This window comes from Podarcis erhardii (assembly GCF_964252035.2).
Source record: "Podarcis erhardii genome assembly, chromosome: 1".
NCBI classification, from domain to species: domain Eukaryota; kingdom Metazoa; phylum Chordata; class Lepidosauria; order Squamata; family Lacertidae; genus Podarcis; species Podarcis erhardii.
Genome location: NC_138497.1, coordinates 78,514,630 through 78,542,099, shown reverse-complemented (window position 1 = coordinate 78,542,099; position 27,470 = coordinate 78,514,630). Strand labels below are relative to the sequence as shown.

At 42.3% G+C, this 27,470-nt stretch overlaps 1 protein-coding gene across 3 annotated transcripts in view; it reads right to left on the bottom strand.

The window, feature by feature from the left end:
• Window positions 1–27,470, bottom strand: part of SLC25A22 (solute carrier family 25 member 22) — a gene marked incomplete at its 5' end in the record, with an annotated part of 78,097 nt that overhangs the window by 28,715 nt on the left and 21,912 nt on the right. Inside the window, 3 exons of one of the 3 annotated variants that reach the window (XM_081880635.1) lie at window positions 2,281–2,336; window positions 3,463–3,588; window positions 12,094–12,210. In XM_081880635.1, coding sequence (XP_081736761.1) covers window positions 2,281–2,336; window positions 3,463–3,588; window positions 12,094–12,113 — 202 coding nt within the window. Of the gene's footprint in view, window positions 1–2,280; window positions 2,337–3,462; window positions 3,654–6,966; window positions 7,059–12,093; window positions 12,211–27,470 lie in introns of those variants that run through there. The other 2 variants (XM_081880636.1, XM_081880634.1) reach the window with 2 other exon arrangements.

The following is a 27,470-nucleotide window of genomic DNA, read 5'->3' as shown; positions in this document are numbered from 1 at the left end:
AAGGTTTGGCCCTGGCACACTCACAACGCAAAAGGAAACCAATACAGAGCAAACTGAAGGAAAGCTTCATGCCCTTAGTGTCCAAGGGCTAACTATAATAGGAGCTGCCATCCAGAAACTTTACTGAGATATTTAAGGAGCTGCAAAGGAATCCCACCCTTTCCTGACTCAAAGTAAAGTTATCTGTTTTCTACATTTATATTTTCCCACATGTCCAGAGAGGGCACATGATGAACAATGAGCTTGGCACTAAGTAAAATTTCAACGCCTTGCTGGTTACAATGCATTTGTCAGAGCTGACACAAAACACAGCCATTTGCTTCCCTTTCTAGGAACTGCTCTCCACTCAACTGCTCAACCAGCCAATCCTAATGCAGCTCCCACTCCACGCACCTCTGTCTGTCTGCCCACCACCCACCTGTAACTTGGCAGCAAGAACACTTTGCCCTCAACAGTCAGTCATGGCATCCCCATTGCCCAAAACTAGTCCCCTTTCCTGGGAAACCTGACCAAGATCTGGTAAGATCCTATTCAACTGGGAGAAACAAACTTCAAAGGTCATTTAACTTGGACTTGCGTAATCAACTAATTAAAGGTAAACTGTCAATAGTGAACTGTACTGCCAAGGTGATACAACCATGGTTTATTGCATGAATGCTTCTTATATAAACAGATAAATATCTGCACGCTCTTGCAATTCTATACTACAAGAAAATGAATGAGATTCCAGTTGTGACTGCACCCTCCTAATCACATGAAAAACTTCCAAGGTTTACAGCTGTTTGAACTCCAGCTACGTGTCTTTGATCTCTGACCACACACAGAAATATGCAAGCCAAGATAGATAAGACATGTAAGATTAACTGAAAGGTAAATTGGCTAATTTGTTACATGCTTCCTCCCCTCTGCAAGCACCGACTACTTTTTATTATCCAAGAGAGCCTTTCTGCTTTTAAACAGTTGCATGATTAGCAAAAATTCAGCACAGATGAAGTTTTTCCTCAGTGTGCAGATACAGTGGTGGGAAGAGCTCTACCTGCTGGGTTTCAGCTTCTCATGCAGCCACTAAAGTCATAGGAGACCACCTAGGAAAGAACCAGCAACTGTAGCAACCAAGAATTAGCCTCTGGAACCCACTGCTACAATTGCTGATCCCCTTGTACAGGAGCCTGGGCGCTTAAAAAACTGCAGTGTGTGGTTTCCATCTTGATAAAAAGAATCCCTTCCACACACTTAGTCAGAATCAAAATAAGAAGTAAAAGTAGCAGTAACCTTTTCCACGGAAAGAAATTCCAAGCCAGATTGTCCTATAAAGCCATTCTGAAGTCAAGAATTTGAGCGCACCAAAGAAAACACAGACCAAAATACTTTCCCACTATAAAGTTTATTTTCAAGCAGTCTCCTGTTGGGGAAATATTTGCATCTGATGATACTGCCTTTTATCCATCCAGTATTTGGTTGAATTTGGCACTGGATACAAAAGTGTTTTTTATTCAGGGCATAACCCAAACTCTTAACGGTGTGGTCTGGAAGAACAACACACTCCAGCAGTAAAAAAGAGTGAGGGAAGAAGCCATATTCATTGCAAACTGGGAAACGCCACAAAACATTGCATGCGAAATTAGTGTGCGCAAAAATTCTTCAACTCAAGTAAAAAAATACCATCTATAAGCACAAGTCAGTGTCTAGAATTCTACCCTCATTGCAGTGAAGATGAACTAAGCTAGATTTTGCTAAAGGTAAAAATCTCCAGAAAAAGAATCCTGGAAAAGATGGTATCAAGTGGCACCCTCCAGTTCTTCTGCATTTTTCTGTCCATTTCTGCTTCATATTTCTTTCCAATGGAATAGTCCCTTACTGCATTGCTCCAATTACATTAGTTGATTCAGTTGTTTTAACTGATTAATTAACTGAATCAGTGTGCTGATGTCAAATAAATCTGCATAAAGTAAGAAGGATAGAAACAAAAAGAAACAAGAAAGCACTTTGCTAAATGATGCGGGCAAATCTCTTAGCCAATGCCACATTGGTGGTGCAGAAACTCTGCTCTTCTTATTCACCATATCTCACCCCATAGGCAAACCTACACAAAAAATTAGCACTCTAGGTCTGAGAAAAGCTTTGCCTGTTGAATTTCAAATTACCATGCAGATCCTAAAGGCACAGAACGCCAGGACTAAATGTTGGCAACCGAAATCCAGGAATAGAATCTTTTCCTCCTTCTCCAACAAGGCTTCCTACTGTGATAAATCATTCATAATAATGCAGCTTAACACTGACCTCTGTACATGCCAAAATACCCTTCGGAACGGATTGTCTTGATAAGGCAGTCAGACCTATTGAAAAGATGGAGGGCAAGGAAAGTCACTGATTTAAAACATAGTTTCAGTCCCTTAATACAACATAAGTCATTACAAATAGTGTTTTAAGTCTGGCCACATTGCTCAGCTAGCTGCTCTTTGTCCTGTGTTAGTCATCTGGCTGCAGGTGAGAAGAGCAGGCAATTCATACACCTCAGCAGGCTTCACTAGAAAGGCAGAAAAGAGATGGAACATTTTTTTTCCAGTTTTATGCTGGTGGAAAAATGGAAGTCTTTGTAAAAACTGATACAAGACCAGGTGCAGCAAAAAGCAACAGCACCTCTCTCTGAAGGATGCACTGCCTTTCATAAGACATATCAGAATAACCCCCAGGAGTTATCCTTAGCTAATTAAAAGGCAATGCCAGAAGCAAAACTGCTTTCCTGATCTACAGATTTCTTTGGAATCATGTACCTAACGCTTTTTGCTTGTCCCCATGCTAAAGCCTACAGATGAACGGGGGGCATGGAGTGCAATGCTATTCTTGTCCACTCAAAAGCATTCGCTGAGTTCAATGGTACTTACTCAAAGGTAAGTGCACATAGGATTGCAGCTGTAATCCATTAGGAATGTTGAGTATGTAGGGGCTTATATTGGATTTTTGATGGCTTAATTATTAAAGTTAATACCCTGTACAAATGATAACCAAGAAGTTAATCATGAATCGTTTCAATTTTTAAAACTGAAACTTAAAAATATATATATTATGTTCTATAATAAGAGATGACAGGGTGGGTGACAGGAGAAGGACTGTTGCACATTTGATAGTAGTATAGGAGAAAGAAATTCTCTGTTCTAAACAACTACTAAACAACTAGTGCAAGACCCAAATGTAAAACTCTTGTTCAAATAAGAAAAAAATAAGTACAGTACTGCAAAGCAGCTTTACTGTGCAAATTGATTGTTCAAAAAAGAAATGATTGATGAATAACTACTACACAATTTCTTTCACTTTGTAACTCAAGTACTTACATGCTTAAAACAAAATAAAAAAATTCCTTCCAGTAGCACCTTAAAGACCAACTAAGTTAGTTCTTGGTATGAGCTTTCGTGTGCATGCACACTTCTTCAGATACATGCTTACATGTTTGTAAAAACTTACATGCTTGTGTACATTCTCTGGCCATTCTGCTGATTCTGTAGGCGAGTTTTTGCCAGGTCAATAGGAAATACACAGGTGACCCCAATTAGCCCAGCTATCCCTCCATTGATCAGCTTGGCAGGTAAACTGTGAGGAAAAGTGATAGAGAGGCACAAGAAGACATCAAAAGGTGAAATAACTATAGCAGCCATATGTTTAATCAAGATAAATGAGCAATAATAAGAAGAAGAAATAAAAAAAAATTATACCCCGCCCTCCCTGGCCAGAGCGGGGCTCAGGGCAGCTAACACCAGTAAAATTACAATAAAAACATAATGGGGGGGCCAATTTAAAATACAATTTAAAATGCAGCCTCATTTTAAAAGTAGCCCATAGATCAAAACCATAATGGGAGGGAAACATAAGGGTCAGACTGAGTCCAAACCAAAGGCCAGGCAGAACAGCTCTGTTTTGCAGGCCCTGCAGAAAGATGTCAAGTCCCGCAGGGTCCTAGTCTCTTGTGACAGAGTGTTCCACCAAGTCAGGGCCAGTACTGAAAAGGCCCTGGCCCTAGTTGAGACCACTCTAACCACCTTGCGACTTGGGACCTTCAAAGTGTTGTAATTTGTGGACCTTAAGGTCCTCCGCAGGGCATACCTGGAGAGGCAGTCCCGTAGGTACTAGGGCCTCAGAAAACTCTCATTGCATCTTAGGGACCAACAGGTTTGTTGTGGTGGAAGCTTTCATGGATTAGAGTCCCATTCATCAGATGGGTTAGTTATGAAGACTCCTCTTCATGAAAGGTTATGGTACTTAAGGAATCACAAGACTCTCAGCTTAGGTTTTTCCGTGCCAGACTAGAGTTCCTTATTTGGAATGTGACTATTCAGATACAAGATCAATGGGTGCTGCTGTCAAGCAAGCATGTGTACAATTGCCATAGAAAAATCTACATAATCTCATGGTCACAGGACATCAGAAATTTTTTTCATGGAAAGCCTGAGATTCACATAATTCTTTTATGATTGCAACAGTTGCAGAAAAAAAGAAAAAGAAATAGTAGTAGTAGTAGTAGCGTCCATAGTATAGTAATGACTCACTAGTTGCACAAAAGCAGTATTGTAGAACTTTGCTGAAATTTGCTGATTTCAGAATAAAGAAGCCTAAGAGCAGGAAACCCACCTCTCAAATGAAGTTAAGTTTAAAAGACCCCTCCCCAAAAAAACTTTATATCTTTGTGCCCAGTCATATATTAGGGCCTATAATGCCTGGCACTGAGCCTATATCAGAAGGTTTATAAGAAGGGGGGAGGGTTGAGAAGTGAGCTCCACTTTGGTCAACTGACAAAAGAACTCTGAGGGCTTTCAAATAGGCCAGAAATGGGACAGAAAGAGAGACATAATAGCCTTTAAAAAAATAGTTATCCAGAGCTGATTATTCCGAGTTTGCATTTCATGATTTATAAACAATGAAAATCATGGAGCCTTCCCTTCCTCTAAATCTGAAACTATAGTAAATTAACACTGAGCCACCTTGGAAATTCAGCAGATTATGAAAAACATCCCAGAGTAAAGTTTAGAATAACAACCCCATTGTATTCTGCAGCACAATTCTGCAAGTTGACAAAGAATCTCTTACAGCAAACAGGTTTAAATCAGTATTCTCACTCTCCAACCCACACTCCCTGGTGCGTGTTATGCAGTCTAAATATTATCAGTTGTGTACAGCCAGGCAGCTGGACTAATATAAATCCAGACACTTACCTACATACAAAATAAACCACGAAAACAAAGCCCACTATACTCTCAAAATCAGAAACACTAGAAAATCTGAAAGGGCCAGACTACAGAAGTTGCATAGAACACATGGATGAACAGAAAAGTCTTTGTCTGGCACCAAAAAGACCACAAAGAGCAGGCATCCCCAAACTCAGCCCCCCAGATGTTTTGGGACTACAACTCCCATCATCCCTAGCTAACAGGACCAGTGGTCAGGGATGATAGGAATTGTACTCCCAAAACATCTGGAGGGCCGAGTTTGCGGATGCCTGACAAAGAGGGTGCAAGGCTAGCTTTCATGGGAAGGCTATTGCATAAGTGAGTGCCACTATTGAAAGGAACCCCCCCCACCAGTTGGTTATCTGCAATCCTTCATTGGGCAGGGCCACCTGAATCAAAGTCTTTGAAGAGGGTCTTAAAGTTCCACCACATGCATATGGCAGAGGACATTTCTTTCAATCTGGTCCCAAATGGTTTAGGCTCTATGGATTAAAATCAGACCTTTAAATTGGCCCTAGAACTAGGCAGACACAGCTAATAGTATTGTGCCCTATTCTGGAACAACTGTATTTGCAGACTTTTTTTATTGGGTGGTCTATATACAATGCATTGCAATAGTCTAAAATGGAAGGTTACCAGAACATGGGTAATTGTAGCCACACTATCTCCACCCAAACAAGGTTGCAGCTGGTGAATTAGCTGAAGCTGATAACAGCGCTTTGAGGAACATAGCGCTGGATCAATAAGCACCCCAGATTGCAAACTGTGGTCCTTTATGGGGGATGGAATCCCATGTAAAATAGGCTGAAAATAATCACCTGGGTGAATGAACCACTATCAGCATTCTTGTTTGAACTGAGTCTTGGTTTATTCACCCTCACCCAGCCCATAATCACTCCCAAATACTGGTTCAGGGTTGTGACAACCTCAGCTAAGTCCAACGAAAGTGAGAGAGAAAGCTGGGTGCCATCTCCTTATGGGTGACAAATCAGACCAAATCTCAGGATAACCTCTCCCAGCAGCTTCATGTAGATGTTAAACAGCATGGAAACCCTGTGGACTCACAAAGCACTAAGGGGTGAAGAGTATTATCCCAGCCCTACTTTCCGGAAATGGCTATCCAAAAATGAGTAGAACCACTGCTGGGCAGTGCCTCTCAAACCTACCCTAGACAATCAATATCAAGAAGGACACCATTTGTGATGGCACCAAAAGCCTTTAAGGAGTCCAGGTCAGAGAATCAAAAGGGTTGCGCTTCCCTTGTCTTTCACTCAAAAAAAGTAATCCCAGGGGGCAACCAAGGGAGTTTGTTGTCACACAGCTAGTAGTTCTCTGTGTCGTCCTATCCTGCATTTTTAAAAAACCACACACATTAAAACCTGTTGTCTCAATTATAAGATGTGCCAGTAAGAGGATCTCTTTTCCCTGAAACCATTAAAATAACAAAATCCCCAACTCTTTGTCAGAAGACAACACTCATTGTCTAGCTAAGGCTCTCTCTACAAAAGCTGCTCTTAGGTAACAATGAAATTGGAAAATCACTCGTGAAATAGACAATGGCTGGACGTAAGCAGAGCCAAAGGATCAGAAAGCATTTTCTCAAAGGGCAACAGCAAGTAGAAAAGCTGCTCAGATTCTCAGAGGGAGACTCGCTTTTCAGGAAAGGTCTGGCAGCACACCCAAAATGGTTGATTCAGAAGAGCCAGCCATTAAGCAGAAGTATCAAAGTTGGGCGTTGACAACTCACCTGAGCATTACGTGCCATTTGCTGTGATATGTTCTGTGTCTGTTAAACAGCTCTGTTGTCTGTTAAACAGACACTGCAAGAACACTTGCTTGATTCCATTCTAAAGTCACAGATTGCTGTGACGGTAGGGTAAAGGTAAAGGGACCCCTGCCATTAGGTCCAGTCGTGACCGACTCTGGGGTTGCGGCGCTTTATTGGCCGAGGGAGCCGGTGGCCAGCATGACTGAGCCGCTTCTGGCGAACCAGAGCAGCGCACGGAAACACTGTTTACCTTCCCGCTGGAGCAGTACCTATTTATCTACTTGCACTTTGACGTGCTTTCGAACTGCTAGGTTGGCAGGAGCAGGGACCGAGCAACGGGAGCTCACCCCGTCACGGGGATTCGAACTGTCGACCTTCAGATCGGCAAGTCCTAGGCTCTGTGGTTTAACCCACAGCGCCGGTACAAAACAACAAATTAGCTACATAATTACAGCGTATGCCAGGGGTTGGCAACCTTTTCGTCCTAGTGGGCCAGATTATCATCATCTCCCATCCCCCAGTGGGCAGAGTAACCCACCTGACAAAGTTGAACCATGGGGTTGGGGGGGAGTAGTCTGCTTCCCCAGCATGCTTCCCCAAAGGGAACAAGCATCCAGCAGGACTAAACCCATCAGCTAACATCACCCAGTGAGTGACAGGCAGCTGTGGTTTGCGGGGAATGACCTCACATGCCAACTTGGAGCGCCTGTCGGGCCAAGGTTGGCAGTGAGCCAACCTTGGCCCGACAGAGGTTCCCCACCTCTGGTTTATGCCCTAACATCTTGTAGTTCATTGCCTGCTGGTCAACTGTAAACCCACAAAATATAAAATACTCTGGTTTATTAAGACAACAATGGTGACATAAATAATAGAGATATGCTGAGGACCAAGTTTTTAGTTTGATATATGGTACCTTAAATGACTCAGGACCACAATACCTCAAGGACCGCCTCTTTCCATATGAACCTACCCAGACCTTCAGATCATCTTCTGAGGCCCTCCTTCGTGTGCCTTCTCCTTGAGAGGTCCAGAGGGTAGCAACATGAGAACAGGTCTTCTCTGTAGTGGCTCCCTGTCTGTGGAATGCCCTCCCCAAGGAAGTTTGCATGGTGCCTTCATTATACATCTTTAGGCATCAGGCAAAGACATTCCTTTTTAACTAGGCCTTTGGTTGATCTGATTTACATCCTATGCCCTTTTAAAATGTGGTTTGGGGGGGGGCTATTGTGTTTTTATTATGTATTTTGTGGTTTTATATCTTGATTTTATTCTGTGAACTGCTCTTATACCCCCTGGTATAGGGTTGTATATAAATTCAATTATTATTTTTATTAGTAGTAGTAGTAGTAGTACCCAGAATTTTGTGTGTTGGCTACCAAAGAGGAGATAACTTATTGCTTGTATAGCATATTAGGAATTGTTAACTTGTTCCTGGATCCAAATTGGTTGCTGGAGGGTCAGGTAGCCCCATTTGAAAGGAAAACCTTTTACCAGTTATGGCTGTTACATTTTCTATGACCATTATTGGACAAGGATGGTCTGGCCACAGAAGATTCAGGCATTGGTAACCTCTAGACTTGATTACTGCAATGTGCAGGAGACTTCCGGGTTAGCGCGAACGGCTAATGGCGGATTCCCTCCGAGCTCCGGAGGGAATCGGCTCTACTGAGGACGGGTCTTGCCGTGCCGGCGACACGGGGACCCTCAGAAACCGCAGGCGCGGAAGCCTGCGGACTTGGTGACTCGGTGGGCACCTTAAGCGCCCTCCCCGACCCACGAAGAGCCTTTTTAAAGGCTGCGGAGAGGGTACGGAGAGTGGCGTGGTGCTGAGAGTAGACCGCTATCTCAGTGGAGTGAAGCCGCAAGCCATGGCCGGAGAGCGCTGACTTTCTTCCCAAAATTTGGACTGGATAACAAAGGACCCGTGAGTAGTGGAATTTGGACTTTAAAAATTTTATCCTGTGAATTCGGCACGATCGGGGGATGTGTTAAAGGGAAGTCCGCACCCCCTCTACTTATAGACGATTTAAAGCAAGGAACGGAGAATTAAGGCGGAATGAATACTGTTTTGATGATTTAAAAGTTTTTCACAAATTTGATAGAAGAAGATTTTGTGCTGGAGAGAAAGGGAATTTTGGAACTTTGTGTGTAATCCCCCCCAAAAACCCGGGAGTGTCCTATTTGGGTGCCGGAGGAAGAAGTGAAAGGAGTTTGACAGCTGTCAAAGAAGCTGTCAAACGGGCGGACAAAGTAAAGAATTTTGTTATTTAACAACTCTTGGAATTAAAGTTGATACATTTGGACTGAGGCGATTGGAAACAAAGTATTGATAATAACAAAGTAACAGATTATTGGAAAAGGACTACTAAATAACTGAAAGCCCCCTAGGGGGAATTAGTGACATTATAATGGCTGCAGAGGGAAAATTACTGGCGGAGATAGAAAAAATGTTCTTTCTCGTGGGAATCCTGCAGGAGCAGAGTATGGCTTTGAGTAAAGTTTTTATGACCTTGAATTCTGAAACAAACAACTCTGCTGAATGCACAAAGGAGACGCATGATAAAAACTCTGCAGCTGAGCAGGAAGAGATGCCTTTGGAATTGACAGAGAAGAAAGAAGGAGTTCAGACACTACAAGTGGAAAATATCAACCAGGAATCTGCATTGTTAGAGTATGAGCAAGAAGACCTTTGGATTACAAACCTGCGAAAGATGAGAAAGAAGAAGAGAGAAGTCCCTGGAGTACTTGGAATATTAAAACTAAAAAGAATAAAGCAACATGATTGGGACTTTCCTCTTGAGTATGGAAAACTAGATGGTCTTTCGCAGCAAATACTCTTTAACATTCTGGATGAAAGAAAATATGATGTGACTCTGACTGAACTCCTTCGGGGTCTTAGGACCAACAAAGAGAACTACCAACATAGTTGGCAGAGAGGGACTGACAGAGAATCAGACGCCTCGGACGTGAGGAATCCGGGCTAAGAACTATTTTTTGTTTGTTTTTTTTAGACATTTGTCTGGGAAGGGACAGAAACCGGGGCGGGGGGGGGGAGAGAATAGAACTATAAAATGTTTTGTTTTGTTTTACTTGGTCAATGTGACCTATAATTAATATAATAAAGGGAAAATTTGTGGAGGGGAAGTTAGATCGACCTTAAAAAAAAGAAATTAATGATTATAAGAGAATTGGATAAGTTGAATATAGATAAACAAAAAGAATTTAATTTTTAAAAACAATATGAATATCTTTAAGAGGTTAGGTAAGAACTTGCTGAATTAATTTTGGAACTGGGATGTAAGAGGAGGGGGTGGGGGGAAGTCAATGAAAGTGGGTAAAGAAAATTAGGGTATGTAATTGTATTTGTGTGTTTGTGTGTTCTTGTCTTTGTGTGTGTGTTTGTTGTTATAAAATGTAAAAACCCAATAAAAATTATTTTAAAAAAAATAAAATAAAATAAAAAGATTACTGCAATGTGCAGTACATGGGACTACCCTTGGGCCTGGTCTGGGGGCTCCAGCTGGTGCAAAATGCTTCAGTCAGACTATTGGTGGGGTAAGACTCTCCCTAGCACATAACACCTATTAAGCTTTTCTATAGCACTAACTTTAACCCCTAGAAAAACATGCCATTACTATAAGATATTATGCCTCAGTTTAATATAATTTCTGCAACATCACCCATTGCTTTAACCCAGGATTGGTAAATATTCACCCAGTGGAAAGCTGTCATGGATCACCTTCCAGTAATATATAGGCAAGCTCACAAAGCTATTTCCCATGAAAACAGGCAATATATTTCTTAGTAACCCCACTCAACTTTTCACCTTCCATTTTCCTCATACTTCCCCCCACCCCGCAACGTTTGCAGCAAAAAACAACAACTCTGCAATATCATTTGCCTGTCCTGACTGTGCAAAAGGCAAAAAGAGCTCAGTAAACCCAGCAGAAGAATTAAAGTAAGATCATTGCACAGTCTTACTTTATAGCCTCAAACTTTGCAGCCTTAAATTGCATGCATACTATATTTGTAAGAAGCAGAATTCCGATGAGACATTTTGCTCCCTGATTTGATCTTCTCACAGAGGAAAGAGTTGAAATTGCACAACCTTGCACAACATCAAAGTCCTTTTCCCTCCCTGCTGATAGTTGGGAAGGTACCTGAAGTGTTGGATAAAATCTGGCTGGAGGCTGCATATGGCCTGTTTTCACTCCTCTAGACTTTCTATTTCCCAGATAAATATGTACATTAATTAAAAGATGTTTGCATGCCCCAATTTTTTATTATTGGTATTTCAAAGGTGCATTCCTGTGCCTCTAAAATAAATTAATAATATTGCCAGTATCATACAAAACTTATTTATCTTACTTCTATTTTAAACGTCAGAATTATAGGGTTAGTTCCAGAGTGACTTAAGTTGAAATTCGCTCCCACTGATTTCAATGGGAGTTAAATCAAGTTATGATTAAATTAACATGGATCTAGTTCTAAGGACAAACAGGCCCATATACTCATGGACAGTAATTCCACAGTGCATTATGAGTGTGAGTTTGATTGTTTACTAATTTTCCCCGGCTGAATCCACTCACATTGTATGCTGCTGCATGGAGTGTCCTGATAACTAGCTTTTTGTAGAGTGCAAGTGGCTGCCAAAAGAAGGGGAACAGAAAAGACCTGATGCAGACAGAAACAACAACCCAACTCTTTGCATCCCAGTGTATCTATCCACCTCAAAAACTAACAACTGGGCCTGTCTCCCAAACATGCAGGATGTCTAAAGCTTATGAATCACCTATGCAGATATGATTTCAAGCATGTGGGTCCTTGTATCAAAAGTATTCCTGTCCCATGGAATACGGGGCATACTCTCAGCTAAGTGGGCACAGCATTGCAGCCTGAATGTTTGAATCTGCTCCATGTGCTGTTCCTCCTATTCTGTTCCAACCACAAGACCATCAGGGGCAATAATGAAGAAAGGCAAAGGGGTAGAGAAAGACGAGAGTACTTTGGGATGTGTTGTGGACCTTACGAATGAAGAAAAGCAAATGTGGAAGGACAAAAGGAACCAGAAGCAGAGACAACAGTTGAGAGAAGAAATGCTTTTACCTGATCTGTTTATCAGCCATTTAATACAGATTTGATCTTGTGGAAACTAGATTTGTTCTTCCAGAAGTCTTTCAAATTCTCTGGCGTTCAGTCACGTATTTCTGAGCAAATGGTTATCTAGAAAGAGACAGAAATACCAGGATTATAGTTTCTCATCATCGCTATAAGCTTTTTATATTCAATAAGAGCACTTACAATCTCTGTCATCATCAGGAGAATCATGCAAAGTAGATTAGGCATCCTCATTTTGAGAAAAGGACCAAAAAACAAAGAGGCATAATCTAAAAACATCCAAAGAAGAGTATAAAATATTTTCTCTTCCACATCCAAATTTTAAAACAGTAAAGAGCAGTCTTCCAGGGTCTATGACGTACAAAGGAAGATGCCAAGGTTCAAACATCCCAGGAAAACCACATTATCTGCCTAAGAAAGGGCATCCTTGGATTCCTTCTCCGGAGACATGGAGCTTCTGCTCTTATTTCAAACAAGGTAGAGGTACTCTTTCACATGCTCTACGCCAGGGGTCAGCAACCTTTTTCAGCCATGGGCCGGTCCACCATCCTCAGACCATGTGGTGGGCCAGACTATATTTTGAAAAAATAAATAAATGAACGAATTCCTATGCCCCACAAATAACCCAGAGGTGCTGTTTAAATAAAAGGACACATTCTACTCATGTAAAAACACACTGATTCCTGGACCATCCACGGGCCCGATTTAGAAGGTGATTGGGCCTTAGGTTGCTTACCCCTGCTCTACACCATTATTACTTCTTGACACACTGGCAAGTGGAAACTTGCAGTGATGTCTGTTCCCCTTCTACATGCTCTCATGAATGGACCATACCTCTCACATTCACAGAAGATTGATCTGATGGGACAGCACCAGATTTAGGGTACTGTGGGCAGTTCCCCCCCCCCCAAGGGTGCTGAGCCGAGGCAGTGCAAAATTGAGAAGATCTGTTTGGGGGCGCCAAATTTTGGCCTTGCTAAGGGCATCTTATTACCAAAAATTACCAAAGTCCGCCCCTGGATTAGATTTCTTTTAAATCAGGCTAAATTTATTAAGTCGTCAGATTGTTGAAAAACTGGTCAAGTAGGCATGCCAACTTGTTGAACTAACCCCAATAATAATTTGAGTAAACCATTACACAGCATTGTTTTAACACTGCAGACACACTGTAAATCATGCCTCTTGAACCTTATATTACTTTGCAATCTATACCAGATCCATATGAAAGTTCCTTCCATTTGTACTGGTTGTTGGCTCAAGTCATGCAGAAACAGCCTTATCTTGATTCTCAAAATGTTTACCAAACCTACACAGAGAACATCATTTCATTTGTAAGTTATTCATATTCACGTTTAATCCTTTTTTTTAAGAGCAGTATATTTCCAAGCTATTTTCTGCTGCTAACTGAAGCAAGACTGTGAAATCACACCCCGCGGTACCCAGGCAAGGCGCCTGCCCAAAGGTGCCAAGCTGCTGTGCTGCCAGGAGGGCATCGGAAGAGCTAAAGGGGGGGGGACTTGCTAAAGGGGGGGGGAACTTCTTTTTAAAAAGAAGAAGTGCCTTCTGCATAAAACTCTTAATGAAGAGAAGGGTGGAGTAGAATGAATCAGTAAGTATGAAGAAAAGGGGGGGGGAACCTTGCAGGGTGGAGTTTTTTTTCTAATGAACCTCATACTAAAAGCAACTATGCAGAGTCACAAAAAGAAGCAACAATAAGCCCCACATGCAAAACAGAAAAATTGAAAAAAGTAAATGCTGTATCCTAAAGTGACTGGGCATAGCCTGAAGTGACAGCCTTGGATTTAGGAACTGTTGAGACCCTATAACACCGGTCCTGAAAGATGTACATTGGCTCCCAGTACGTCTCCAAGCACAATTTGAGGTGTTGGTGCTGACCTTTAAAGCCCTAAACGGCCTCGGTCCAGTATACCTGAAGGAGCGTCTCCACCCCCATTGTTCTACCAGGACTCTGTGGTCCAGCTCCGAGGGCCTTCTGGCGGTTCCTGCACTGTACGATGTGAAGTTACAGGGAATCAGGCAGAGGCCCTTCTTGGTGGTGATGCCCGCCCTGTGGAATGCCCTCCCATAATATGTCAAGGAAATAAACAACTCTCTGACTTTTAGAAGACATATGAAGGCAGCCCTGTTTAGGGAAGTTTTTAATGTTTGATGTTTTATTCTGTTGGAAGCCACCCAGAGTGTCTGGGGAAATCCAGCCAAATGGGTGGGGTATAAATAATAAATAATAATAATAATTGTTGTTGTTATTATAACCTGCTTAAAACTCACTCAGGATTTTCAGGCACACTGGTGTATTAATTTGATCCACAAACTTGTGGTGCATTTTGTATTTGGTTTCATAAATGTTACTGTTGTTTTATACTGTTTGCCAATATGATATATCATTGCTTTACTCATAGGGCAAGTTAAAATTAAAAATAACCCTGCAGTTTTAGATGCTGAGCACCGCTCAATGGATGTTTTTTGCAACAATCTCTACACACATATTTTCTCGTCAAAAATTACCTAACACATTTCGGAAAAAGGAAGATATATTTGCTCTCTGTAGAGTTTGAAATTTTTAATCTATACACATAATATGCAACAGTGATATTGTTCCAACGGGATTAGGTAAGCGCTAGTGCAAATTCACGCACACATAATTCTACTCTATTTCTTCACTATTGAGATATGGCATGTACTGTATGTGTGAAACAGTTATTACATATCAAGAAAACACAGAGCTTTTGTTTCCCCCACCTCTGCCACCACACTGCAACACTTTTTAGCAGTGCTTCTTTTCTAGAAAAACAGGTGCAGGAACTCCCACTTCTCCCACTTTAAGGACGACCCAGTTTCCCCGGCTGGGGGAAAAACCCCTGCTTTTCAGTACAGACAGTTCACACATTCATCAGTGTCCTAAAACAATGTCATCAAGTGATGAGAGAACTGATGTAATCTGTGATAAATTAGCTCCTGAAACTTCAATCTGTTAGCAATAAGGATAGCAGTACAGAACAGGTTAACATGGAAGAATACATGTTTGAAAACATTCTGCTGAATAGCTGGAGAGTTACTAAAGCAAATAAAAAAGACAATTGTCTCCATCAGGTAGTTTTTATTACCAAAAAGACTCTAGAAGATATGTTTGGCAGTGGGCTAACATGTGCTAGGTCCTTCTAAGCAGAACCCTGCCTGGGTTCCTAATGCAAGTGATTGGGCGCTAGGGGAAGGGGGGCCTGTTAGCTGGATAGCCAACTAACTGCAATGCAATTGAGCTCTTAACCCACAAACTTGTCCATGCGTCAGAAGAAACAGTAGCATAAATGCACCCATTTCAAAACATCGCATTCACCGCTTTACTGTGTTTCACCCAGATACAGAACAGCAATAGTAACCAGTGGTGGCTACTTCCCTTTTGGGACTGCTAGGGTGGAAAGCATGGAAGAAAACAACAGGAGCCAGAGCCAACTCATTCTAGTTTGTCCCTATCCTCTTCCTTCCTACAAAGGAGTATAAGGGCAATACTGAGATGGAGGAGGAGGGGGAGGAGGAGGGGGAGGAAGAGGACAGTTAATGCTAAGCAACCACCCCAAACTGGTTTTAACTAAGACAACAGGCAAGCAGAGGCTGGCTGAGGGCAGATTGAGATTGGTGGGGCAGTGTCTCATTTGCCCTAATGGACTAGGCTCCTTTGATAGTGGGGGCTCATCCAGACCTGTCCCTGCCCTGCTGCTTTTCCCCTAGGGAAACTCATAATTTACCACTGAATCGGACCAAATGTCAATCGGATTTTCTCTGAACTGACATTTGCCTGATTTATCACTGAAGAGCTGGCTTTTCTGGGGAAAGTGGCAGAGCAAGGGGGAAAACGCTTGAACCTGTGCTTTCTAGACATACGACAAGTCTGGATGAGCCCTGATTTATGTATTGCCTCTAGGTAAAACGTGTTCTTTTATGGCCCAGGAGAAATAACAGTTGATGCTGTAAACATTCCAGCCCACTGGAGAAGTGGGAAAGCATGAATTAAAAACTAGCTGTTTCCAAGTCAGAAGCTGAACTGCATTCACCCTTTCTTAAGTGTTTTGCTTGCCTGACATCAGCTGGGAACCAGCTTCTGTCTAGCAATTCACCATATCTCATTCACTCTCAGAGACATTCCACTTCAAATGACTGACATGCCCCGAAGGTAGAGAAGTTGTCAGTTGTTGGCATGGCAAACAGGTCAGCTACCATCCTCCCCACCAGAGGCTTTTCATTATCAGCAACTTTGGAATGAGTTGCACAGATACATTTGCATTCTGTAAGGGAATTATACACATCAGTTCCAGAAGAGGGTTTGATTCTTGTTTACATTTATAAGTGTGTCAAGTAACTGCAGAGAACCAAATATATTCCAAAAAAAAAAAAAGATGTTATTTTGACAGACCAAGAAGATCAGCTTTCATTTAAATAATAAAAAATAAACAGGCTTAGGTGTTTGGTCTGCATTATTTGTTTCAACTCTCTCATATCTCTGCAAACCACTGGTAGCATATTGACTGAGCCCTCCAGTCTAGTGGTGCTGTTGCAGAACGCCAGATCTGCCCATAAGAAAACCATGCTCATCAATGACTTGATTGTGGATGAATGGGCAGATCCAGCAGGCATTACAGAGACTTGGGCGAAAAAGCTGGGTGGGCCATATCTTACCCAGCTATGCCCACCTGGGTTTTCAGTACTGCACCAGGCTAGACTGGGGTGGTCAAGGCAGTGGTGTTGCTATTGTCCATAAGAGTGCCATCTCCCTGACCAGGAAATCTTTTGACCTTGAGACAGGTTTAGAGGGTCTGCAGCAGGTGTTGGGCCAGAGAGGCAGATTGTTGTTCACCATTTCTGGGGTATTGTTGGAGGATCCTAGGATAATAGGGTATTTATACTCTCTGTACCACCACTGGCAGCCCTACGGGTGAGGAAATTATTGTAATTATATTATTAAGAGATGCCAGAAGTTCTGAAAAGAGGAAATATTAAGACGACCAAGTTTATTCTATCTTTCATCATTTCTCAATAGCGAGAAAGCACTAATTTTAAAGCACCTACTTCCCCCACCCATACACAAAAAAGAGCCCACTATCTGGAAGCAATCTTCAAGGTTAGCTGCAAGGTGGAAATTCAGAGGGAATGTGGAATGACGCATTATTTAGGAAGGCTTATCTTAATATGAACTGATGGCATGTGTTTTTTTCTTTCACCTTCCCCCCTCTGCTTTTCTTTCTTTGTTATACTGGTTGTTAAAAATAATTAAAAGGACTTCTCTTAACCAGGTGCTGAGAAAAGAATCAAAGGTAGTACTTCAAGCAAAGAGGAGCCTCAAAAATTATGTCATGGAGATCTTGGCTGAAAATCTACCTCTTTGAAGGAAAGGACCAAAGGATAATCTACTCCAGCATTCTGTTCCCACAGCAGCTTGTGGTAGCCCACCAGCAGGACATGAGTGCAATAGCACAACAACAATGTTAATTGACGGGTGTCTGTGTGCTTTCTTCTCTCTGCTGTTGAACAGATGCCACTCTGCTAAGTAAAGAACTGTGCACAGCTCCAAAGTTCACACATGGTTGCATCAGTAGAAACTGAGCCAAGGACAGAAATCATTAGCTATTTTGTACTTGTTCCTTGGGGACTAACACAGCAACAATTTTAGGAATAAAAAACTTACTATTGGAGGCAGACAAATCTACTTCTTGAACTATCCTATATACAATAAATATTATGAGTGTGGACCGTGCTGCTCTAAGACTTTTCTGATGTTAGCAGTAAGATTTCCTTGGCAAGCCAACAAAACAAATACTGTTCAGGACAGAAACGCCTGACCTATCACAACAAAGGACACTGCTTAAGGTTTGCTATCTTTTATTAAACTGCTAGTTGTCTGAAGGCACTCCAAGGTTTCGAAACCAAATTCTTTTAATCTGTTCTGTTTAACATTACATTTACAAACATGTCTGATATTACACACACACACTGTCTTTCATCCACTCTACAAGGCACACTGTTTCATTGAAAGGGAGATGGCATAGGAGAGTCCAGGGGACAGCAGCTTAATGTTAACACTTTCCATAGTAAAATAAAAAGTTGCCCAATTAAGAAATATTAATTATACAATAGGACATTAATTTTCATCTGCAAGTGGTGAACAATTCAGTGCAAGTGATGAACAAACTGCTATATTGTTCATTTAACTAATGATCAATTTTATGTTTATCCCATTTTTCATTAGTTTAAAAAGAGTAGCAAGTTGTTTGAAATAGTTTCCAATGTTGTTTTCATTGTTGCGACCCACCCAGGGACGAACCTTTGACTAGAGTTTAGATGCTAAAGTTGATCAGAATCCACATGGGCATGTGGATGTTGTTTTAGGTTTTCAAATTATTATTATTATTATTATTATTATTATTATTATTATACCTCACTCAATTTACCGCTCCTTCCTCTATAGTTTCCTTTTTGTCTATTGCTTGCAAGCCCCGTGGGGTAAGAGGCCTGTCAAACCTGTTCTTTGTAAAACACAATGTACACAAATTAATTATACCAGCTTTTTGGAGGGGGGGTATGAGAAAGATCTTGTGATTTCAATGTGTGGGCAACATCTGTTGAATAGATCACTGGATTTCTTATCTTTCATGTGCTATTCTCTTACTGCAGGATCAGAGAAAGCCAAACAGCCATGTTTTCTACATTATTTCCAGTTACCTATCTCCCTCCACTCCCACCCCCAGCAGGGTTCTGGCTGATACTAAACACATGGGAAATTGTATCAGAGGACTTGTAGATTATTCCAAGATTTACTTCCCTATTTCTAGGGATAGGTAAGACTCAAGCATTTAAAAACTGATGCAGATTAACTTCAACAGAATTGTCCTCTCCCCCCCCCAAAAAAAAGTCAGTTTCCAAACCTACCGATTTTCAAATCCTATAAACTGATTTTAGGATTGTGTTCTTAAAAATGCACCAGCGTGTATACATTCAGTAAACATTCAGTTGCTTAGCCTATCACTGCAGCTCTGTGACAGAACAAGTCCCACCTGCTGAACTGCTCCCTGTGCACACAGGGCTTGTCCACACTTACCTTTAGTCCAGGGGTCAGCAAGGTTTATCTTTCCTGGGCCGGATCAGTCCCACAGAGATCCCTCTGTGGGCTGGATCATGCGCACCCGTGATTTTCAGAGTCTGCGCACACATGATTTTTGGAGCCGCAGAAACGAGTCCCCGCAGAAACGAGTCCCCACACTGCTCAGTGCCAGTTTAGTGCAGTGGGCAAGCGGGTGGCTTGGGGGGTGGGTCAAACAACCTCCGCAGGCTGCTTCTGGTCCATGGGACTTAGGTTGCTGACCACTGCTTTAGCCCCACACTTTCCAGGCACAGCTCCATGCTTTAAAGCTCCGTATCTGAGCGCTCTCTCTCTCTCTCTCTCTCTTTCTCATTCCCATTCCAGACTTTTCCCATGAAAACTCACTCTTTAAAGCTCAAACACAACAAAGCGCAATTTGAATTTTCCATGGATTGCTGTTTGCTCTGATTCAGCAGTAAGGAGTAGGGTTCCACGGGGAAACCTCTGGAGCGAAAGAAAGAAAGAGCACTTGGACACATTGTTTTAAAGCACAGACCATGCCTGGAAAGCGTGGAGGAAAGGTTAAGTGTGGATAAGCACACAGCTGAGACACAATAGTCCTCTCTGAGCCAGTAAGCTCCCTACCTGAGTTTTAAGCACAAACCCTTCATTTCTGAGAGGCTGGCAATATCCCAGCAAAGGCCTCTCCATCCATGATCAGAGCTATATTTACCTAGAAGCGTTCTATTTATGCGCCATGACCCCACTAAATTTTCCAATCATTGTTGAAGCTCCAGCAGTACAAAATCCCCCCACAGCAAATACATTCTTGCATAGCAACAAATGGATGCCATTGCATTTTGTGCCACTGCAACATTGCAGTGGTTAAAATCTCTTGTAAATATAAAGCCTACAAGTTCCATGATCACTGCAGATGGTGACAGCAGTCACAAAATTAAAAGATGCCTGCTTCTTGGGAGAAAAGCAACGACAAACCTAGACAGCATCTTAAAAAGCAGAGACATCACCCTGCCGACTAAAGTCTATATAGTTAAAGCTATAGTTTTCCCAGTAGTGATGTATGGAAGTGAGAGCTGGACCATAAAGAAGGCTGATCACCAAAGAATTGATGCTTTTGAATTATGGTGCTGGAGGAGACTCTTGAGAGTCCCACGGACTGCAAGAAGATCAGACCTCTCTATTCTATTTATTTATTTTTTATTTTTTTTTATTAAGGATTTTCTTGTTTTACAGAAGGGTAGTGCCTCGTATTTTTTTTCCTTCTTCTTCTTCCATGTAACGTTTTTACAAATCCGTTTCGGAAATCAGCCCTGAGTGCTCACTGGAAGGACAGATCCTGAAGCTGAGGCTCCAATACTTTGACCACCTCATAAGAAGAGAAGACTCCCTGGAAAAGACCCTGATGTTGGGAAAGATGGAAGGCACAAGGAGAAGGGGACGACAGAAGACAAGATGGTTGGGCAATGTTCTCAAAGCTACAAACATGAGTCTGACCAAACTGTAGGAGGCAGTGGAAGACAGGAGTGCCTGGCGTGCTCTGGTCCATGGGGTCATGAAGAGTCGGACACGACTAAATGACTAAACAACAACAACAGCAAGTTCAAACTCGTTCTTTCCATTAATTCTAACAGCCATTCAGGTGAATTCTGCTTTAACCACTAAAGAACACAAAGGTGGTCATTCTGTTCTGTAAATGCAACTGCAGATACCTTCTGGGGCACAGTACAGATTTGGCCTCGTTTCAGTGCCTTCTCTTGAGCCAGGGAGACACCACCAGACTTGCATATAGCTACCGTAACAATATCCTAGCAGGATCCCTTCACGCCCTTGGCTGTTCCCTAATGGCTGTCCAAAAGAAAATACAGTTCAGTGACTCAAGAATCCACAGCTTCAATCACACATTCTCACATTCTCGCCTGCACTCTCTTTCTCACCTTTTTCCTACCTCTCAGTTTTACGTGTACCAAAATTGAAATTCTCTTTCTACAAACACTCCAAAGTCCACATATCAGAGCGAATGCACCAGGGACCTTATTGCCATGCTGAAAAGGCAGCAATTAACTTTTGCCCCCACTTTATTACAGAAAGGAAGTACTTTATCAAAAGAAGCACAGTCCACTTTGTTACACAATGCATTTGGAAATACTCTGTGTCCTAATAGCGAGGCTCAAAAGAAAAAGAAACCAACAAAAGCAACATAACAACTCATCATCCAAGGTCTCCCCTCTGCATTCTGGCCCCTAACTGCCATGTTGGTAACTTACAGATCTATAATGAAGCTGCAGAACCCCAGACACAGATCCCATCTCTCTGCTGGAGTGTTCTACTATCCCAATAGACACCACTCTTGGCTGTTCTATCAAGAGACTCCAGAACAGGATGTCCAGCATGTTCTGATGGACAGCTTACTTTGAAGTAAAATTCACTCTCTCAGCCAGCAGAGGAATTAGCTTCTATTGGCATCAGAGGCTGAATGCGACCCCTTGCTGTGCCGTTCTTGGGCAGACATTTCATACAAAATCATGCCAAATGGAGGAAAGTAGTCTTCCCACATCTAGAACGCAACTGCCACCTAGGGAATTTAGATTTACTTACCTACCACCATCATGGATCATGAAATGCAGCAACAAATATACACAGAGAGGCAGACACCAATAGGAAACAGATCTAAATCCAAGTCAAGCCTCTCTACCGCCACCCCTCATGCAGACACTTATTGAAGGGGAAAGGAACCAAATAGAATCAAATGTTCAGATGAAACAGTGCTGCACCTCAAGCACCAAGAGGCAGAGTCTGCAGAACAGCTATCAATATGAAAAGCTAGTTACTAATCCACTGCCTGTGTCAGACCAGTCTATGATATATAAATCAGGGAAAGAAAAAGTACACAGCCTCCACCCCCACTGCCCCCTTCAAGTACAGAAACACAATCTGGAAATAAAGAGGAAAAAAGAGAAGCCCAAGAAGCAACATACACTGCAAAAAGATGCAATATACAATGACTTGTATGGAACATTATTAATTGAAAGCCTAATTCTTCTGTGATAAATTTGCCAGGTCAAGGCAGCTTCAGTGCTGTGCCCAGGATTTACAATGGTGAAATGGGAGTGTTTTGCCAAAACCTACAAAAGGTCTATCCAGGTCTCAGTAGATGCCGAGTTTGCCCCACTTCCACTATGGTCAAGCAGATACATTGAGACTCTGGGGCACATCTCTCTCTCTAGAGCATTGTATAAATGCTTTTTCTGCAATGTTGAACAGCAGACACTCTGGTCTGCATGCTGTCTTCCCACTTCCCCCGGCAGGTGAGGCATCATTTTGAGATCACGTGACATCAGCTGACTGGTGCGGAGAGTGAGCCTCTTTGAACTTGTGCTGTCAGAACCAATCAGCTGATTGATGCTAGGAGTGCATCTTTCAAGTAGCTGCTTCAAAAGGTGCACAGTGCCTGCAAATGGACACGAGTCCAAAAGATCACTAGGGATGCTGAGTTACAGCCCTCCAACCCTGTATGGTGTTGAAACATTCTGACAAAAGTAAAGAACACCTTACCTAAAGATCCAGCAGTGTCTTCCTAGTTCAGAGCTGCCAATCAACCAAATGGCCTGGGAGTCTTATCTCCAGTATGGTCCATCGCACGCCTTCACTGACCACACAAATTACTGAATCACCTTCAGGGCAAGGAAGCAGTGGAGCAAATGACCTTAGAAGGGCCAAAGTGACTGACTCAGCATTAGCCTCTTCCACAATTCCCTTTAAATAGCAGCACAAGTGTCAATGAGTGTGAAGATGAATGCATGGGAGCACAGAGGTGTAAAGTTTGCAGTTTGCTTGTACTTGCAGTTAAAGAAAGAATTTTGGGCTGGGGAAGGAGAACTGTGATGCAGGTGAAGGCAAGATGCAGGAGGACAGCACAGCATGATTAGATGTGAGATGTCATTTTAAAAGTTCTCCCTGCTAGATGGGTGGCCCACCAACTCATCTGAATCTTGCACCCCTGCCATACACCTTTATAAATCAAGTGAACAGGCTAACTATGCGCTCATAATTGTGCATAGTTTGGCAATGACAGAGGTTAGAAAGGGCACAGAAAGTCTGATCCAGGGTTCTATGCAGCGTATTAAAGCTGTCAAACTTCTCTTCTCAACAGACAATACTTCCACATTTTCCATAATTTTTGTTACGATTGCAATAACAAGAAAGAATTTGGGAGTTTTGCAGGCAAATGCGCACACAATCACATAAACATTTGTGCAGTGCATTGGATCAATGAAGCCCTGGACACAGGCAGGAAGGGTTCATGAAGCATGAATGTTTTCAGGCCCTCCAATATATGGGAGAGGGGGAGAAGATAAGGTATCGGCTTTAGGCCAATTGACAGAAGCAGTTGTCATCATATGGTGAGTGCAACATAATGTGTAAATGGGCCACCACAGATCAAACACCAAGGGCAGAACTTCCATATTTCTGTAAAATCACATCAAACATGATACTTGTCAAAGGAATCTGTTCATCTACTCAGAAATGAGTCTTCAAGTTTTAAGTAACCAAGAGTGAGGTATCAAGAGAATTGCTAATGCAGAGGCGGTGAGCCTGTGGTCTTCTCAGTGGTGTTGAGACTATAACTTCCATCATCCCAGACCACTGGCCATGCTGATTGGGATGTGCAGAAGTTGTTAGTCCAAAAACATCTAGAGGGCCACAGCTTCCCCACCCACAATCTATGAACTATAGCGTGTTCAGGGTTCCCCTCATCCTGGGCATGCTGTCTATAGAGCATGGAATTCAGCCAATTGTCAAGTGGGGAATGTGCATGGGGAACTGGGTCTACTCATGCCATGAAACTTTCCCCCTCTCACCTCCCACCGTGTGCCCCCTAATCCTGTTCTGGGTTTCCCTCTCCCAACCCTTCAGAGCAGATTTAGGGTGGGGGAGAGAGGGGGGAAAGTACCACTGTGTGAGGAGACCCTATCCCACACATGCAATTAAGTTGAACTCTATCCATAGGACTTTTTACCCTCATTGGAACCCATGAATGGGAAATTAAACAATACTCTCAAAAATCCTAGTCCTGCTGCTGTTTGTTCTTTGTATAAGCCTTACCAAATCTCCTCAAAACAACTAACCATATGGATCTGTTTCTCAGACTGCTTAGCAACCAGTATCTTCATTGGCTGCATGCCTTCACTTGCACACGTGGGGGTTTCTAAAATATTTTGTTTGCAGTCCTGTTAAACAACAGAGCAGAACAAGTCTCATAAAATGAATGGCTCTCTGCTCAGACATTTTTCAGTTCCAAATCACCAGTCAGTCTACCCAACTATCATCAAAAGGTTTCCTTTTGGGCACTAGAACAAATAACATACAGTATTTAAGATGACTACTTTCCTTCAATCTTGTCTTTTAAAGAAATCAGGGCTCTGCTGGTGTTTCAAGAGACGAGAAAAACAATTAACCACATTCAGAAAATACTGAAAACCCTGGCAATTTGGGGAAATAAAGGACTGCAGAAAGCAAACTGGTGTACCTAATCTTTACTGTAGCCTTGAGGTGTATATTTTGAGGACCCTTCCTATTTTTGCAATAATTAAACTCTTTTAAGCTACGTTTTTTAATGCTGCAGTTTAAATTATTGTACAGTGGTACCTCGGGTTAAGAACTTAATTCTTTCTGGAGGTCTGTTCTTAACCTGAGGTTTCACTTTAGCTAATGGGGCGTCCTGCTGCCGCTACACCGCAATTTCTGTTCTCATCCTGAAGCAAAGATCTTAACCCGAGGTACTATTTCTGGGATAGCGGAGTCTGTAACCTGAAGCGTATGTAACCTGAAGCGTCTGTAACCCGAGGTACCACTGTAATCCACCCTGGGACCTCAGAATGAAGGGTGGATTGTTGTTATTAAATAGTGCAAGGGGACAAAGCTAAGAGACGGAGACTCTAAACAACAGGTTTGTTCTGGATATCCACCAGCATGACCATTACAATACCAGGCTACGTTCCATAGTCAGGAACGATCAGTTTGCATTTACCCAATTCATTTTTAGAAATAATTTAGAGGAGGGAGGCAGGGTAGTGCCTAGAAGAGCCTTCACAAACCTGAACCTTCCAAACATTTTGGACCACAATTCCCATCAGCCCCAGCCAGCATGCGGAGAGAGTTGTAGTCCAAAAACATCTAGGGCACCAGAATAGTGAATGTGGCTTTAATTAGCCAACACCGGCAAATGCAGACGTTTGCGGCAGCCCTAGTCAGGAGGAGGAAGATATGGGAGCCTAGCAACAGGTGAGTCTGGCCTACATTCCTGTCTGCCTCTCCAGTGCTGCACAGAAGCCTATTCCCTGGCGTGGCAGATTAAGAGACTAAACTACACTCCAAGGTACATAGGGGGTTGTGACATTTCAGATTTGGGGAGGTGGATTTAGGAAGGCACAATTCAATGCACAGCAAGGTTCAAAGGCCCACTTTTGGGTGTTTTCAACAAGCTTTTCCCAGGTCTCTGCTTGGAGGTTCATTCCATGTTGTTTTTAAACCTATACCTCTGCAGCTCTTGTGCTGTTTAAAAATTATTTTAGCTGTTTTTAAGGACATGTCAGCAAATTGCAATGGGACATATGTGTGGAGGGCGACTCACAAAATAAGAAGTAACAACAGAAACATTTTTAAAGCACTGTATTTCATGTGCTTTTAGGAATAATTACTTGTAGTCTGAAATGCAGAGGGATAGGCAGTTTGCCCCTCTAGATGGCATGTATCTACTACAGTATTAGTTGAAAGTCTTGTAATTTGGGCCTTCAGTAATGACACAGCCGCCCCCCCCCCTTTTTTTTGGCCACCTACATTCTAAGGAGAAGGCAGGCTGGCAAATTAAGGGCCTACAGGCTTTAAATGGCTGAGTAATGCAGGATCTCAGGTGGGGGAAAGGCTTCAGGTGGCCATGAAGGGTTAGAAAGCATCCAAAAGAATGCCTTCGAACCTTGATGAGAATCAAATCTCTTCTTTCCCTGGAATCTGAAATGGCACCCCAGTGTGTAGCCCCCTGTTGACAGGCGCAGCTGCCTACTCCCTTGAAGCACACGTCAAGATGTGAAGGCTGACATATAAAACGAATGAACACATCCTAATCCCATTTTTAAAAAGAAATACCAAAATATTTTGATATCTTCCTGCAGCCACAAACCTTTGAACGTCTAAAAATAGGCACACCGGATCTATAACAATGAAAGCGCTCTCCGGCACCCTGGTTTTCCCCCTTTTATTTTTAGTCTCAGTATGCAAGGTCTTTTTTAATCTTGACATTTGCTTATATAATTTGATTATTAACCTTAAACTTAGACAGTATTTCTTAAGTAGGAGAGGGGATTGAAATGTAATGGTTTGCATGTTGCCAACACACACAAAAAACACAACCCTACCATTTCTTCTTGCAAATAACCTTCTAAATTTTGTCATCTCTTAGCATGTTTCAACCTCCTTCACCTTGGGAACCATATATTCATATGAAATTATTAGTAGTAGTAGTAGCAGTAGCAGTAGCAGCAGCAGCACCAACAACAGTAGTAGTAGTAGTAATAGTAAAGAAGTATCAACAGGTAAAACACATTATGAACTAAAGGTCATACTGCTGTTGACCGCAGACAGGTCATGGATAGTCCCACATACAGAATGTTGCAACTTCTGTGAAAACAGTGGCTGGTTTTGCTTCCTTCTCCCCGACATACTAGCAACAACTAATTCAATATATCTCTAGCTCTTATTACCTGTTAAAGCTGTAACATGGCCTCTGTTTGCTCCATGTTGTCCATCTGGGATGACACTTTCTTTTTAGTTCAATTTGCATAGGTTTGACACAACTAAAGGAAAATGGACACCTTCTGTTTTGGTCCTCTAAGAACACAACGCAAGGACAATGGGAGCTTGTTTTTATTTAAAAACAACAACAACCCACTAATATACAAAGATGACTTCTGCAGCTCGCTCTTGGTTAATGTTTGTAAGAGGAATTTGTAACCATGAGGGCAGAGTGCTCAGACAGGTGAAAAACTCAGAACAAAACATGTAGTTTGCACTGCAAAACCCTGTCATGGTATTGGGGCAAAGGTACAGCTTTAACATGAAATAAATGCCAGCAATCTATTTAATTCATTGTTGCCGATACCTGGAAGGGGCGGGGGGGGCATCCACTGAAGCTGCTCCCAGTTATATCAGGGAGTGTGTTGCTGGTCTTCTCCAGAGCAAATGAGACAGGGAGGGCACC